The 18,658-nt window shown below is 37.3% G+C and overlaps 1 protein-coding gene across 1 annotated transcript in view; it reads right to left on the reverse strand.

Moving 5' to 3' along the window:
• The window catches only part of Glut4EF (Glucose transporter 4 enhancer factor), a 49,236-nt gene extending 36,682 nt beyond the window's left edge, over positions 1-12,554 (reverse strand). The window contains exon 1 of the mRNA XM_013311638.1: positions 11,841-12,554. Coding sequence (XP_013167092.1) covers positions 11,841-12,215 — 375 coding nt within the window. The 5' untranslated portion in view covers positions 12,216-12,554. The remainder of the gene's footprint in view (positions 1-11,840) is intronic.
• Positions 12,555-18,658: the final 6,104 nt, after the last annotated feature.

Below are 18,658 nucleotides of genomic sequence, written 5' to 3' on the forward strand. Positions count from 1 at the left end.
TTCATGTTGCAATATTGTGGGACAATGTCATTGCCATCATTTTTGATTTATAGAACAAGATCTTTTACGTATAGATATTTGAAAAAAATTAACCTTGGAGAGTATGTATATAACTTTTTTCTGGTTATAAGGGTCTTTAAGACTGAGGTAGTTCAAATCTCATTGATTGTGATTATAATATAATATTATTTTGTATTTGAACTTAAACAACATATGTATTTTTAGTAATAACAATAAAACACTTGTATATTACTGTTAGAAATAAAACCATTAAGTTAAAAAAAAAAACACCGACTGGACTATATGTAGTTTCCATTATCTTTTTTACAAACCCCGGAAAATAAAATATGCAAAGTAAAAGAAATATTCAAACGCAATACAGCGATGAGCAATGTTTTTTTCTGAACTTTGTTTCCATTTAAATGTTACATGCAAAAAGTTATAAATTTAATATATCTTGACTCTAAATTATCTCTTTGTTTCGATGTCTTGAACAAAGAATGCACATTTTTATGACAGATTCAACATATTTTAAGATTTTACAATTGCTTTATTTCATTACGTTCATTATGATAAAAATACATAAAGAAAAAGTTACACGTGGCATTTGAGTTCGTTGTAAGATCTTTTGTACATTTCTTCGGACGCCAGAGGTGTGAAACGTAGTAAAAGCGATTACCACATTATGTATCTTGTAACCCGCACAGAGTTTCCTCATGTAGCAAAACCACCAGCTTAATGCCCTTTCTATACATAAGATTACGCCCAGGTACCACGTGAAGTTGATTTGATACAATTGCACGTAAACACAGCGTAGGTTGACCTCCCACAAGAAATAATCTGGTCAAGGTTGCGGGATTCTGCTTAATGAAGACAAGGACGATCTATGTAGCAATTGCAGTAGATATCCAGGCAGTAAAACAATAAGTAGAACATTTTAAACCCAATAAAATTGACAGACTATGACACGCTTCATTCGCCAAAATCATTTAAGCCTATTTGCAAGTGGTCTAAATCGGACAGCATGCATTCCAGCAAATAACTTTCAAATTCTTTATTTGAATGGAATTTATGATGCGTAATCTTAATCCAACTATTTGATAGGGCGATGCACTTATGCCTTTATATTGAAAACAATGCACTTGATATCAGAATAAGACGACCGATAACGTTGCTGAGAGCGACTTTTGTCTGTAATAATTGACTTTTGCCTAGAAGATAAAAATAAACCACTGTTAAATATAAAGCAACAAAATGTTATCTCACAAAGTATGTAAATAGATAAAATCCATGTTAATCACATGGATTTTGGTTGTACTACGGTAATTTGAGTATCGATTAATTATTTCAATCTTACTAATATTGTAAATGCGAATGTTTAGATGGATGGATGGATGGATGAGTGTTTGAAGATATCTCCAGAACGGCTGCATGGATCTCACTAAATTTTAGTGCTGATGTAAAACATAGCCTGAAAGTATACATAGGCTGCTAATTAAGTTTTTTTTATTTTCGTGCGGATGGAGTAGCTGACGCCAACTAGTATATAATAAAGTCTTTATTTGAAAACGTAGATAGGAAAAACTGACTGTAATTAATGGCTTGAGAACTGTAAATAAGTGCATGGAAACGGAAAGAACCAAACAAATCTAATACTTGATGTCTAGTATTTGTAAACATTTAAATCCAGGCTGCAGTCGGACTCTGCGATGCAGCAATAGAAGTTACAAAGACACGCATGCATAACCAATTCGACTGGCAATGGGCGTTCGTGTATTGGTTACGGCAAATAGGTCAATAGTTGCACTAGGACCCCACCACGCTAACTATCGACATTTTAACGATGCCAATTTTGTCCGCCGAGCCGCCATTATCTACTTGTATCTTAATCTTTTGATACCTGTTTTTTCACGTAAATATATTATAATAATAAAATAATTTAACTTTAAAATGGTTGAAGACTAAAATGGTCTAAATTTAATTAATAGTAATCTAAAACAGATTTAAAATAGTCTTAGTTTGAAATAAATACTTAAAGTTTAGGTTTTATCCAGGATACAGATAGATGCGATATTTTTTTACATTTATTGAAACATAAGTAAAAAGTTATTGAAATCCCATTACTACAAAAAAAGCATTTAATAAATTAACGTATTTATTAATTAGAGTTTATACTAAAAGTTCAATATCTCAATTAAAATTTTTTTGATTAAATTTATCATTATCAAAGTCAAGGATTTTGAAATGACATTCAATAATATTTAAGATTGCTTAATCAATGAAAATTGTATAATCTTAATATATATTTTTTCCTGAAAGTCAACGAATTTTATTTATATTTGTAAGTAATTAAATTTCTTTCATTAAAGAAGTGATGATTACAATTCGTTGGCTTATGTTGAAAACAAATGCGTATAAAAAATAAATAAAATCTTCACTTGTATTTCTTAGTATGAAATTAAACTATTAGTATTACTATTTTAATATACCAGTCACATAAATAGATGGAAAGAAAATCTCCTACGTATCATTAAATAATGATACGTAGGAGATAAAAAAGTAGCGAACGGTTCTAACATTGAATGCCTTTAAAATGGCTTAAGTGTGAATTATTTATAATGGTCAAGTCACGTTCAGCTTGGCAAAATCAGTGTTCTCAATCGGTGGATTTGCGATTCTAATCGGATGTGTACGGTTAGGCTGAGCGATCGATCGGCACGGCCTTGTGAGATTTGTGAATACGAGCGCCGGTTGCAAAGCGGATGCAGTGGCAGCGGGCACGCGAACCAGCGCGGGCGCTCGCCACTCCGCCCGCAGCGCCGCCGTCCCGCCACACCGCACCACTTGCAGCCAACCTTGCCCCAAAAATCCCTGACCCACATTCTCTGCAAGACAAAATGCATCGAGCGTTTTTATCGCCACCGTTCTCCTTCGAAGCGAACATTTCATTAGTCAGTTACGGAGAAAAAGCATGATCTCGTATTGCTAAATTAAACAACGAAAGACTCAGCTGGCCATTACGGTTTTGTACAACAAAGGACCTGATTGTTATCTGGTAAATTAAAATACTTTAATAAATGCGTTAGGTAATGAACTTAGGATCTAGGTCTCTAGATCAATAAAGATAGTGCAGGCCTACTTGGCGCTGACACGGCGCGAACGGGTCGTGATCCTTGACGCGGCCCGCGTTTGCCCTATTAAACTTTTTGCAAATCGATTGCATACGATACGACACGTCTCGAATTTACGAAGTTGATAATTTTTTTCCCAAAAGTAAAATAATAAATGACTTATTAAAAAACGTTGTATATTTCATGGTACAATATATTCATTAGCGTATGTAGGTCAGCGGCTGTCGCTGTAAGGAAGTGATCGTTGCGCAGCGAAGTCGATGGTGATGCAAGACTAGGCCGCGAACGATTTATTTATCACGGTTGTAAGGCTCCGTTGACGTTTCAACGCCGAACGATGAGAACCGATCGAAATGACGTCATAACGTAGAGGAATGGCAATTTCGGAATCGACGTCACGACTCGCTGGCGGGAGCGTCACGTCGTTGCGCGTGGGTGAGACACCGCGGTGACGTCACGGGAAGTATTTGCCGCCCTGCCGTAGCTGGGGCGACGCGCCCCGCCGCGCCTGGCCGCTTTCGACGAGCTTTCCTCAAATCTCGCATAGTGCGTTACGCAATTAAACGAGAAATCTGCGCAAGGACGTGGCCGTTGTTTCGACACGCGATTCGACTCGATGCCATAATCTCATCGTTTACGTGCGACGCTTAGAAAAGTGAGCGTTTCACCTTGGGATGCCAACGAGCGCGGTCGCCTCTCTATTCTTGGATATCGAAATAGCGTTAAATACGATCGAGAGGTCGGGCGGCGAGCACGCAGGCGTCGCGACCCAGCCTGACCCAAAAACGGACTGTCCCGCCGCGCCCGCTCCCCTCCCTCTTCTGTGATAACGGATATAGGGAACCTGTTCACTGCGCGAACGTAACACATGCACGGCGAATAGAACCGTTACTCTGTTGACCTGCTGGCGACGATGTGTTTATGACTAGCGCGTAACTAGCATTGACATTGCTTAAGTGTATTTATGATTAACATATTACATTATGTGCCTTGCAAACTGTTTCTGTCTCTAAGTATGTGTCAAGGTAGTGAAGCTTTCAGCTGCTTCATCAGTATATTGTAATGAAGGCTTTTGATCATATGGACTATTATGTGATTCGAAAACAATATAGAACATAGAAAAAGAGACATTTCTAAATTATTTGTAGTCGAGCTACGAATAATTTATTCAAAATTAATTAAGTCGAATTGTAACATCATTAACTCGCTGATGCGGCCAAAAATCAGAATCGGTGAGTCGGGCCGATGTTTTCGTGTCACGAAAAAGGAAAACGCAAGTGGAGGCCGGGTTTCGAATGCGGGTGATGCGTCGTCACCGGTTCAATATCAGAAATACTGGGTCAGTGGGTCAGCGTGCCGGCGCCTCCCCCCCGCGCCTCACAGCCTCGCTCCCCACCGCGCCGCCGCACCTTGTTGTTATAACTTACATCTTCGCATTATTCAAAGTTAGTAATGGTTTTTCAATGTTACACACGAAATTACTATAGATTTGTAGTTTCTGAATAGTTCGCTAGTTTCCATCCAATACATTTTGGCTTCAAAACAACTTTTAAAAGATCAAGGTCGATAATTAAAAAGAAGTTACACACGATCCGACTCGGCGAGGTTACCGAAATACTCGTAAGCGGCTATGGCGACATCCGCCCACGTGCTAACGGTTCTGGTGCGTTACTGTTAAATCGGAACCTAAAAACGAGTTATTTTGCGTTGCTGACTCAACGTTCAAGTTCCATTCCAGACGCCCGGATGAAACATCCACAATACCGGGATACATTATCTCATTAATGTTCTTTATTCAACATCATAAATAAATGCTTTACGAATAAACTATTTTATCTCTCCTCTCGCAAAATATTCAAAGAGCAGTGCTCTACGTATACAATTCATAAAACTATTCCAAGGTGAGTGCAATGAGGTCACCCACAAAGGGCTGGCCTTGTCGTTTCTGCGGACTTCGAGGACAGTTCGCTGAAAATAATCACCTTTATGAACATAATTAAACAATCAGTGGTTTCGACACATTTGGTGTTTAAATATAAATATTGCATTTCATTTGACATTGTTATGTAATAATTAAAATTAAGATCATGTTTGCAATTTACAGGGGAGATAAGAAGCCGACAAGGCGGTACAAAGTAACATAGATGTGAAGTTTGTAATTTGCAACGGTTGTCTGACATCATTAAAATGGTCAATCATCTCGCCGTTTCGGTGCTGAATGTGGGTCGAATAAATTAAGCAAGCCGCATTTCGTACAACAATGGGGACGCATTGCCTAGCTTGAAAACACAATTTATTTCATATTCTATTAACAAGAGCAAATGATCAAGTGACTTATAAAAAATATATTAAAGTTGGAGAAGAAATTTAACGTGATTTTATCTTACTTTCGAAACAAATTAAGTCCAAAAATTGTTGGTTTTACCCGCATTAAGAGGGAAAGTTTATGACCAACAAAAAGTTAAAGGTAAGTATTGCTCAATCGTACTATATCAAAGTAATTGCTTAACTATAATCCAGTCGCCGCACCGGTTGCGTCTGTGTTGTTCTTGTTCTACTAACAGTTGTTATCTCGACCCTCGGTCGCGAGCTCTGAGCTGTTGGCGTCTCATACTGACACGCAAACCGTCCACTACATAGTTTTATCTTATCAACCTTGATTTATATAGAAACTATGTCATTGAGCACCGGCAACGGCCGAACTTTGCCTTACGAAATCAACGTAAGAAAGTTACACAGCTTACTAAGGCGTTCATTTTAAACTTTAAAGAAATGATTCAGGTTAGCCAACTTGGAAGAAAAGCCGTGAAAGAAACAGATGATTTATTTATTATTTTATTATAACCCAATGTGATAGTGCTGAGCCAGTCTTGTGTCTCCATTTTCACATATCATTTTTAATAGAGTCAAATCTTAGAGGAAACTAAGAGTGACATTACCAGTTTACTGATGGAATATTAAGTCAGAGTGACTACATTAATTACTAGCTTATTTTATAAGCAAAATGTAGTATCATTCCTTACAAAGCGTGTTTATAATTTTTTTGTTACTTTTCGCAATTATCGACAAAAAGTAAACAATTGATATCTCAGAACTGTCTTATGGTGAATAATTATAACGTGGTAACACGCGCGAGGTATTAAATGTAAGCAAGCGATTTCTCTTCCCATGGTTTGTCTGACCGCCTCGCCGCGCTGGACCCCGGTTCCGTTTGCGTTCACATCGGCAAAAACATCACGTACGACTTGAAATTATCGAAGGGGAAACTTGTAAATTACATTCCAATGGGCTTTAATGTTGACGGTAGCGATGTCATTTAAAGTTCAAAGTCATTTGAAGCACAGCCGGATTTAACGTCTTACTAATATTATAAATGCGAATGTTTAGATGCATGGATGGATGTTTGATCGAGACTGAACGGATTTCGATGAAATTTGGCATATATATATAGAACATAGTCTAGAAGAGCACATAGGCTACTAATTAAGTTTTTTATTTAATTCGCGGACGGAGTCGCGGGCGACAGCTAGTTTCTATATAAAACTGAACTGACAGATGTCATATTGTAATTTTTCTAAAATCTCGTTACAATTCAACGTTTTTTGAGAGATTCTAATAGTAAAAGAGACGTAATAAGAGAGAGCCATGCGAAGTAAGTGGAGTGGAAATAATTGTAAAACGCATACATTCGCTTTTAAATCATAAATACTTTCCCCGTCAAGTAACAAATGCGATATTCATTACAAAGAATATAATTATCACTTACAATTGTTCACGACACTTCGTGTTCAGAGCACGCGCTAGATTTTTTTTATCAATAATACAACATTTTAAAGACAACGACCCTGGAAACAACTAGGGATATTGCCTTAGCATAAAAACATTTGTTTAGAAATTTTCAAGATTTTTATATCTGTTTTGATAATCTTGGGAAACAGTAGGGTGACGCAAGAGTGGCCGAAGCTCAACTGCCATGCAACGAATACAACAAATTACGCAAGAACTCAAACTCAATATTTCAAATTCTTTGCGAATACCACTAAGCTGCGTTTGTTATGTCTAAAACAAAGTCAGGTTGTAAAGGTCGGAACAATGTATTGTGTAAAAGTGAGTGAGTGAATCTGAAACGGTACATGGCCGCGTGGCGAGGCACTTTCACACTCACGCCGCACTGCGCCCGCACCGCACCGCACCGTGCCGCACCGCGCCCGCGCTTGCTGCGACCTCAGCGAACGAAAGGCGCGGTTGCAAATGCAGGGAAATCACAATGTTTACGTAACTCGAAGATAGCCTACTTCGAACGGCGAGCAATAGGTTCTTTGACTACGTTACATTACAACAATAATTTGTAATGCGTCTACTTCTGAGTCGTCTTTTAGTACACAGAAAAAGCAAGGCAATCGTAAAAATACGTCAGCAATGTCAAAAATGTAGAGTCATTAAAGTATTAAAATGATTCGACCACAACATGTTCTATAAATGCTACATTTTTTGTTAATATTAATTGAATATATTGTAACTTTGTTAATGAAAATTTATTTCTCTCTTTTTGATTCTGACTTTTAATAGAAACTTTATTTTCATTTGACAATTTGAAATTCAAAATGTAATTACAAGATTTAAATTGAAGTGGTAGTGGCATAATGGACCTGCCTCAATGCACGGTCATCAGTGTAAGATATTGACTGCTTCTGCCGGCAATTCTGGGAAGCGAGGCAATCTGGACATTAGCGGTTGTTCTACTTAGCGCGGCGAGGCGACGCTGAGGCGGTAAGGCGATGGAGCTTGGTTGATGGGCTTCGCGGGCTAACGGTCCCGTCGCGCCGCGCACGTGAAAATAATTCTTGAGGCGATTTTGTAATGTATACCGTTACACTGTTCCGGACCGGCCGGCGTCCTTATTTCTCGGCCGCGCAGTCGTCGCAACGTTCTTTATTTTTATATCTCTCTGCCCTGACATTATCAGGCTATAATGAACGGAAGTAGCTTTTATTCATCAATTTAATAACGAAAGCGCGATAGTAATTAGGTTTTTTGCTTTGAAATTAACTGTTAGCAAGATTTTTTTTTATTTGGTTCGAAGATAAATTTGCTTTATAGTCCGTAGAATTATGAGGTATGAGATGTCAGAAAATGAATGTTACGTTGTGAATACTAACCGTGAACATTTTAGAAAGCAATACTACACTCTTAAATAAGAATAAGTAGTTAGTCAGAAAATAACAAAATATTTTTTGAATTTCGCGTGCTTGGAGATAACTCCGAACGCTTTGTATGTTGGGGGAAAAAGCCTTTTCAACGTAGGAATACTATAATTTACTCAGGTATTCGATAAGGTCATGATATATGGTTGATGATTTATGCACATTGAAGCACTATTATTGACAACTATTGATAAAAAAATCGTATTATTGGGAGCTAGTTGTATATTAATAGTGCGCTGATCTAACGTAGGCAGTAAACTTTGTTTTGGTCGTAAAAAGAACGTAGAGCGAGTTTGGTCGGTGTGAGTCAGGCGCGGCGTAGCCAATCAGTTTCGATTGAGGCGATTCCGCGTAACGAGTGCTTTGCCGTCACTTGTCGAGCTCAGTGCAATTACGTGTGACGCTGCTCGCCTCACTCGCCGCTCGCGGGGGAATACCGCGTCACCACAGATAATTATTTTCTCGCAAAAAGGCCGGGGCCGACGTAATTTCCTATATGCAATTCCATTTACCGACTACTATACGCCATGATTATTGCTTTGAGCTTGAAAAACATTTAATGAAAATTTATGATCTCTACATTTGTAAAATATATTTCTTTATTATTTTATCTTGATTGAATTTTAATTATCTTTGTGGTCGGAATATGTTACTTTATTACAGCTGCACTTTTTTGCTAAATGCACTCACGTCACAATTGGAGACATTGTACTTTTCTGTGCAATAAAGGAAAATTAAATCGCTGCGCAGTATAATATAATCTATTTGCAATAACTATGAAAACACATTAAAAGATGAACAATAACACGCAGTTTGTGTCGGGGTGTAAACAGTGTTATTATGTTATCTTAAGTTGTTTTGATGCAAGTGACAAGTGGCGAGCGGCGCGCTATTAGCGCCGTAGCGAGCTGTGACGTAAACTATAGCCTATCTGTGCCGCCAGTTATCTGACACAAGCGCCATTAATGTAAACAATGTGCGCATTGACCTTTATGCTTTTTTTTAAATAGTAATACGTATGCCGGGATAGTAAACAAAATACGCATATATTTAAATATGCATCGCTGAAATATTTTGTTCTAGTATCTGAATATGTGTGGGGCGAGTATGTGATAATTATTACATGATATTTCGAGTTGCAATGCGGCCGTGAATGAGAGAACGTATTGGCGTCACCGTATGAGCGTCGGCTGTGGGCCGAGGCGTGACGTCACAATGTGTAAACCTCACACTGTAAACCCAGACTATAACTAAAATACTGGGGAAAATATGGAACACGACATCCTATAGTTCAAAACAGGTCCAGCCTTTTAGGATACAGATCAGAGTAGAACGGTCATCCTCGTTAAATTTTCCCGAAAAATATTAACTCCTAACAGTATTATGTTTGCACTGAGCTTTTGAACTAATTTACGTTATAAAACGACGACATTTGAAAACGACTTTATCTTTAGTATAGTAGGTAAATAGTTTCGTTATTATCATGAGACAAGTGTGTTTGAACGACCTAGAGCTCACTAATTTTAATCAGATAACATTACATTTTTCATTTTTATTGTAATTTTTATAAAACGTGTCACGGTCAACCGACATGTTATCAAATAATCGAAAGTTGACAGATGATATGACGAAGGGGCTCGCAGTCTTATGATCGAATTCTAATGACAATTATCAGTTATCACTTAAAACAGTAATTTGTGTTGTATTTGGAATGATAACGTTGAAGTGGTCGTGCGCCGGCCGGCATTTGTAAAATAAAAACATGTTTGTAACGTTACTTTTTAAAAATAGTTTTGAACGATGACGGTGTAGTTGTTCCCATTTCAGTTTGCGGTTTCTGCTCGTAAAATGTCGGGTTTTTAGTCTTCCTTATGTATAAACTGAGGTATATTAATTATAATTGCTTAACCTAATTCAGAGACAGCGGTAAGATTCTCACAGTACCTACTAAAAATTATGAAGAGTTAAGTCCATCCAGATCCATAAGCTGTTGGTATATTTAACAACGTGTCGTAATGGTTTTAATTGAGATGTATAAACGATATTTAAAAATTGTAAATGTATCAAAATTTTGCGTTTCCTACAAAATATAACCCGGATACTAGATGAATAAAATTAACCTTAGTAAGTTGTCCTAATCGGCCTTGTTGTAACCGGTAACACAACGACCGGAACCAAGAGCTTACTTACTTCGTCGTGAATGTAACTTAAAAAACAATCTGATGCACCGAAAATCCAGGATGTAGAGTCGACAAAAAATTACAGCACCAACAAACCTTACTTGAGACATTTCAAGAAAATTTTATTATAATCGTGCTTTATTTACTAGTAATTATGTAATCAATTTCTTTATGAAAAAATGTGACAAAGAATATTTGTGTACACAGTATTCCAAGTCGACATGCGTAAGCGCAGGGGAAAATCTTAATCCAATTATGTACAGTTGTTTGTGGTAACGGTGCCGGCGTGACCGAATTTCAAGCACACGTAGTATCTACTCGCGTACGACGCGCGGACAACGGGCGACGGGCATGGAGGACAAATGCGCGTGCTCTTTCTGCACACGTAGGCTCGGCACTAAATTTTCCACGTACGTATAAAAAACAAAGACCGTGAGAAAACCAACGTGAGAATGAATTAACAAGGGCGCTATATCATCTCCAGTGTCAACATCTGTGGGGGTGTTATTAAATTATTTTTGTCCTAAGTGATTTTGAATACAGAATGAGAAGTCACTTATCCTTAGGTTATTTTTGCTACTTATTAATCGTATTTCAATATTTAAACTATCTAATCGAATTTTATGAATGACGCCAAAACAGTCGATAAACGTTCACGTGCGACACGGTGTTAATTCGAAAATACTCGTGTATCGGTGACGTCGTGCATAGTTGTCGTGACACTGCGGTTAACTGTATACCGGTAAACAAGTGTAATTCGCCGGCGCTTACGTAATCCACATAAACAAAACATGTTATTTACCCAACGCCGACCGTTCTTTGATACGATCTTCTTCCTTGTTTTAGTTAAATATGGGATAAACCGAGTTTTATAAAGTGACGCTATAAGTCGGGAAATAATATATCATAGTGTAAGCGGTAGGTAGGAGGTGCATCTTTTGACTGTTTATGAAACTAACATTTCGATTTAGTATGCTTGGAACAATTAAATAACAAAGGGCGATAAGGTATCGTGCGATAGTCGTGCAACGCGCTGCTAGCCGGCCGTGAGCCACGCTGCACGTGCGCAGTGCGGGTCACCAGCGCGCCCCGCACGACCAGCCTTTGTCTTCATGCAAACTTTTCCAATGTCAACATCGTTGCCAACGACAGCTAATCACCTTATCGAACGATACCACTTGATAAGTTTGGTTCTGTTGTGAATGTTGGGGTTGTACGCGAGTCATTGAAGACTTATGCGAGTTTCAAATAGAGTTAAAATCCTCCTCCTCTTATATATCATTTAAGTGTCACTAATATTAAACAGTAATAAAATTTGTACTGACCTCAGAAGTGGGCGAGTGAACCTGAACGCGGAGCTCGTCGGTCTGGTAGTCGTGGCGAAGCACGTCCGCGCGTACCTCCCGGCCGTTGTGCGTGAGAAAGACTCGCTGGCCGGGCTGCAGCCGCACGCCCACCAACCCGCGGAAGCCGGGCCCGATCAGCTCAGCGTCGCGGTACTCACGACTCATCTTTCCGCCGTCAAAGCGCACGGTGTACCGAGTGTTTGGGGTCAGGTTTATGCAGTTGTTATTCTCCGGAAACGGCGCCGGCGTTTTCACTGCCTGTATCATACCCGAGTAGTAAAGTCCGTCCTCGGCGAGCGCGGCGACGCGCGTCCCGATGATGGAGCGCTTCGCGAGTCTCTTGCCGGTCGACATGGCGCTGCCGGTCCTGGGGGCTCGGCGCGACTTCACTGCACGCACACTGACAGCGGTCCTCTCGTCCACACAGATCTCTGTCACAAGTTCACACAGAAATTTCAAATTGCCCGGCGAACGCGTTTCGCGGGATATCCGTCACAAAATTTTGGAATATTGCTAGAATTCCTACGCGACTTGCGCTGGATGAGGTTCGGCTCTTCAATGGGCCGAGGCTGATCGCGGCTCTCGCGCGGAAACATAATACGAGGGCGAAGTCCTCGAAGATCGGGACAAAGGAAAATCCTTTCGCGGCAGCAAACTTTACGCGCTAGCTCGCAGCGAACGACCTCAATAGACACGGTTCAGACGAGAACTGGCGTGCGTGCGGCGCGAGTCGCGACACCGGCCGGCCGGCGAGCGGGAGCACCGACCGTCCGTCTCGCTTCTTTGTTTTGATACTCAGCTGTTTCGAGGGAGAGAATGAGATCGGCGGCCGACAGGAGTGCGAGAGGGACCGGTGCTCGCCGGCAGTCGGAGCGGTATGGCAGTCGGGCCAGATCGGCGCGAGGGCTAACGAGGGCCAGCGGAGAGCGGTGAGGGCGCTCACGGCCGGCATCGGGGCGCGCCGGCTTGCACGTGGAGCGCAGAGTGGATGGAGGTGGAGTGCGGCGTAGCGTTGCACAACACGCACCGTTCCTCTGGCTGCCCGACGCCGCCGGCCGGCCGGTGCTCGCTCGCCGGTAGCCGGTCGCCGGCTATAATTCGTGACACAGTTTCTATTCGGATTCGGGGTCGATTCAAATGTCAAGCAGATGCACCCCACTTATGCAACACTATTAACGTGACCTCGTTACAATTACGCACATATCTATTAGATAATTAGGTCGAACGATTGAAAAGTTCCAATTCTTACGATCCATGGAAACATTTTTAATTTTAACTAATAACGAGAGGTATATCACAAATTCCTATAACAAACTTAGGAACCTAAGTACTATTTATTGACGGAGGAAGATGACAAAAAGGTCAATCATCCATCGTGATTATTTACACATACATGTTCATAGTTATACTGTACATATTTCTTTGTATCTGTACATATATGTAGCGACTACGGGCACCCCTGCTGCAATATAAGTAATAAGTCTATATTTGTCGCAATCAAAATAAAGGTCAACTACTCAAGTCTGTATATAAATATTATACAGATAATATACATATTTGATATCACACATTTTGATACTGGTAAAAAATATTATGTAAATATTCGATAGTTTTGATATAATATTCTTACTGGTGCAAACGCACTAAACCTTGTTTATTTACTCACAATTTAACTAAGGATTAGTAAAAAAACATTTCCTCGTGTCCATAACGAATTACATATGTTTTATTGAATCACTTAATAATAATAATAAAGGATAACATAACTATGTTCACACAACTGTTCGCGCTATGACAAGTCATTGCCTACAACTTTACACTACAAATTAATAGCATCGTGAAATTAATTAGGACTATTCAATTAACACTAAAATATTACAATTTACGTTTAATTTATGCGTAAGAATATAAAATAACTTCGAAAATACACCTGTTGCAGATACATTTGAAAAAAAAATATATATATTGTTTCATAATATGTATCCTCAGCTATGCCGAAGATTTATACAAAATACTAGTTGTCGCCCATGACAACTAATATTTTGTCGTTTTTCTAGGCTTTATGTTCTATATCTACGCCTTTCAGAGAGATCCATGCAGCCGTACTGGAAATTCATCCATCCATCCAAATATTCGCGTTTATAATATTAGTAAGAAGCATGCACAGCAATCTTTTAATACTAAAGGTATAATAGATTAAGAGAAAAGTCCATATTTTATCATGATATAACAGACAAAAAATAGCATTTTGTCGTCACTTGACATAAATACCGTGTTATTAAAATCACGAAAAGGTAATAAGTGCAGCTGTGATTTAAAGTTGCAACACAAAGTTAATTGTATTTTAACAACTTTACTTGTTAACGATACAAGTAAAACAAAATTTTTGCTTAGCAACTACAATATTGAATTATTAACGTTTTAATTCTATTATTACTTATCAAGTTTAGAGATATGCTGTAATGTGTTCCTTATTTAAATGTATAGATTACTGGAATATGTTACTTCTTACTAATATTATAAATGCGAATGTTTGGACGGATGGATGTTTGTAGATATCTCGGGAACGGTTTTATGAATCTCACTGAAAAGCATATATGGCATAGATGTAGAATATAGTCTAGAACACATAGGCTACTAATTAACTTGTTTTTTTAAATCCGCGCAAACGGCTTCCAAATCAAAGATGGCGTGGACAATTTTTGAACTTATCATTCCTTATAGTCAGTCCAAATAAACACGAAATTCGTCCTTAGGATACGGTTTACTATAACAATTAAATCTGGGAATTCGAACCTACGACTGCATGAACGGAGTTCGGTACTACTAGGATATTGGTGCTTAAAATTATTATTTTGAGTTGGGTATAATTTAAATGCTGTGTTGTTGTGTTAAAATGTTACTATTACTGTAATAATGACCATGTGCAATAATATATACTTCGTACAATAAATGCTTAACATAATGACCTCGTTATTTTATTTAAAATTAATTACGACATATTTTATTAAGTTGTGTTAATTAATTATTAATTTGTTTTATAATTACTGAGCATCACTTTTTCTAAATTGACACGATTACACAATTTCATACGGTGGTATTAGGTAACTGAAGAAATCTAAAAGGTGTATACTTTTGGAGTATGACAACCCTCTTTTATAAGTCTAATCGATTTGAAAAACTATCGAACAGTTACTCGTACTATAACACTCCCACTGAGGAACTACCCTAAGTTAGAGTTGACAAGGCCATAGTCAACCACGCTGACCCAGTGCAAGTTAGTTGACTTCACAAATATCTTTGAATCTCTTCTAAGAGAATGTGCAGATTACATCACGATGTTTCCCATCACCGTAAGAACTTCGGATAAATGTACGTATGTTAATCGAAAAACAAAAGAAGAATTGACATGACAGGATTCGAACCCAAGACCTGCAGATTGCAAGTCAAGTAATTAACCACTGAGTGACAATAAATACAATACGTGAAATTAGTAGTAAGACGTAGATACGATATTTTACATGTTTTGCAACTCTGATAGAGCTACAAATTAACACAAAAGTGCAAAAACATTTAGATCTATAGCCAACCTTGTCTGTTGTTCTATTATATTATTTTCTTGTGAAATATATTATTGGTATTGATATGAACACAATAATGCAACACAGTATGAAGACTAAAGCAATATGATATTGTGAAAATCGTGACAAAGATAAAAAAAATCTAAGCGTGTAAGCCTATTACAATGTTATATACAATATAGATTATTTTAGGTTCATATATTGTTTGATTTCTTATATGCACGTATTAAATATAAAATAAGCACGTACAACTGGCAATAGAAAAATTCCAATAATGATAATATAATTAATAATATTTTTTTATTGATGGCCGTAGTAGTTAGTTGTAAGTTGACTGGAATCTGGATGATTTAAAGAGGATTTATATATTTTAATGTTATTAGTATATGTATGCACGTGTCAGTTACAATTAAAATAAAATATACATAAAATTACATCTTGTTTAACAATACTGTTTTTTTATCTCCCAGGAAACACTAACTAAAAAATTAGTAAAGACAGCAAAAGTTTCTACCGTATTTAGATTCGTTGTCCATTTATCTAGTTGAAGTATCAAAAGTTTAAATTGCCAAAAATAATAAAATAAAAATAGTGTATCAACATGATATTAATTACTCGAACAAGTTAATTGTGTACAGTTCAATGCGATCGTATTTGTAACAGTGATAAGGCAACAAAAACTTTCATAATAACTTAAGGTCGTTTCATCTATGTTTACATTTCAAAAGACAGATATTTTTAAGAAAGATCACGTCCATGAAACAATCACGTTCTATAACGGCAATAAAAATATTCGAAGCACGTTTTACTTTTTGTTCTTTAAACTCAATCGATTATAATATAACAATTTTTTTTTCTAATAAGAATATTGCCGCCATTTTTTATTTCGCTATTTTTTATTTAACCTTTTTACGCAATGAAAAGTAAATATGCGAAAACTCGTGCGAAGTTACGAGCCGTCAAGATGTTTGAATAAATTTCTAGATATATATTTACCAAGATATACGACACATAGTTATCCTGAAAAAAATATCTCGTGATCTTTTTGGTTTTCAAGCAGTCTAGTAAACATCTTTCCATGGAAGTGTAGTATAATAATGATCATAATGATTTAGCCGAATAAGTTTACGTGGAATGCAAAAATAAACTGACCGTTTAAAGATTACCAAAAATACACTAATTATTAGAATTAATTACAACCAGTCTTTAATATTAATTAATGAGGTGATTAATTTAACGACCATATTATTGTGTACATAAATGCGAGCAGTTTTACATATTTGTAGCGATTCAATCAAGAATTCGTTTCCTTGATTTAAAATTTTCGATTCCTGCACAATTATTAAGCAAATGTTATTTCCTTGACCTTTATTAATCAATCCGGGGCGAATAGAAATAGATACTTTTAAATCTCATTGATAATTATATGAATTTCTGGTCGAATAAATTCATTAAAACGAAAAAGAAACGAAAGGCGAATTAGTGTAGTTTAATAAAATTACGCTTTCATAGTTCTGTAGAAGAGAAAAGATGAATTTATAATACTTTTTGAGTTTGTCTTGTAATCTAGTACAATTTTTATTTAGATTTTCCAAAGGTAAGTAGTATTAAATCTCACTCGCTCCGAGAGTTAAGTTGAATGCACTCCAATGTAAATAGGGGTTGAGGGGAGCCAATGGGGCTGCGTAGAGATGAACACATGCGTTGGTTTGTTGTGCCGATCAGCTGTTGTCGGAATGCGACAAAAAACGTCAACAAACCAGTATAGCGAGGGGCGGACGAGCCTCCGCAGGTAACGAAGCCTTCCAGTAATAAGAAACATGAATTGTTTGATAACGAACACCACTGACTTTTGCAAAAATTAATACAGTATAATATTTGATTGACTTTGAATATTTCAAACATTTCTTTTTAATTATCTTATATGATTACATTTTATAATACTAACGTAAGACCGAGCTGCTAATATTTAGTGTAAGATGGTACTCAAAAAAAATACAGACGAATTGATAACCTCCTACTTTTATAATTTGGCTAAAAAGAGACAAATAATTTTCAATCTTCAGAATAGACTGAAGGCTCCGGGAGACAGTCGAGCCTCCGGAAAAGGATGTATAAGGGAATATTTAATCCGCTTAAAAATTTAAATTGTAGGTTTGATTATAAGTAGAATGTGAGAATACTTTAATGTAAATCTTGTTGTGTACCAGTTGTATTACTTAAAACAGGTAAAGGAAGTCAAGCGTTCTTGGTGTAATAGAAACTTGTCACTTGATAGTTAGGCATTTAACGCATGTTCAACCAGTAACCACATATGAGGTCTGTCGTGCAACCGGTTTACTTCTCTTAATTTAGTTATTTTGTTCCGTAACTATGTATTTCAATACCAATCATAAAATAGTACGTTCCCATTATTAAATGATTTTTATTCCACTTAGTAGAACAGAACTTTTATCTGTTAATACCTTCCTAGTGTAACATAATCTCGCTAATTCTTACTAATATTATAAATGCGAATGTTTAGATGGATGGATGGATGTTTGTTTGAAGGTATCTCCAGAACGGCGCAACGGATCTTGATGAAATTTTGCACCGATGTAGAACACAATCTAGAAGAACACATAGACTACTCATTAAGTTTTTTTAATACCGCGCGGACGGAGTCACCGGCGACAGCTTTTATAATCAGACAGAAATTATAAACAGTATAATAAGAATGACTCTTCTGTAATTTTTTGTGTTCCATACACATCTAATTATAAATATAAGCGAATACAGATAAAGAAAAGAATGTGACAGCAGCCTTGTGGTTGGGTTTGTCCGCTTCCTAATCTGGAGACACCGGAACGACTCACGGACTTACCTCCTCGTGCCAATGGTTTTTCTAAGTTATACGATAATATACCCATAACATAAGTTACTACTGTCGCCTACAAAGATGGTTCAAAATCGGTACTTACAAAACTTATTTCAATGACCTTGAATTTTATTTTTGAAGGTTAAAAAACCTTAGAATCGAAATCGAATAATACAAATATATTTTAAAGTTATTGCCGCACATGAAATCTATAAAAAGACTAATTAACGAACTGATTGACTAATATACATATAAACTTACATACATAGAACTATTTCGATTTTTTTGGAAATGCATCCTCCAAACAAATGAATTCGCAGGTGGAAAAGAAATGTGTAAAATCATGAAAAGTGTATTTC

Source organism: Papilio xuthus, unplaced genomic scaffold (assembly GCF_000836235.2).
Source record: "Papilio xuthus unplaced genomic scaffold, Pxut_1.1 DF827680.1, whole genome shotgun sequence".
Taxonomy (NCBI): domain Eukaryota; kingdom Metazoa; phylum Arthropoda; class Insecta; order Lepidoptera; family Papilionidae; genus Papilio; species Papilio xuthus.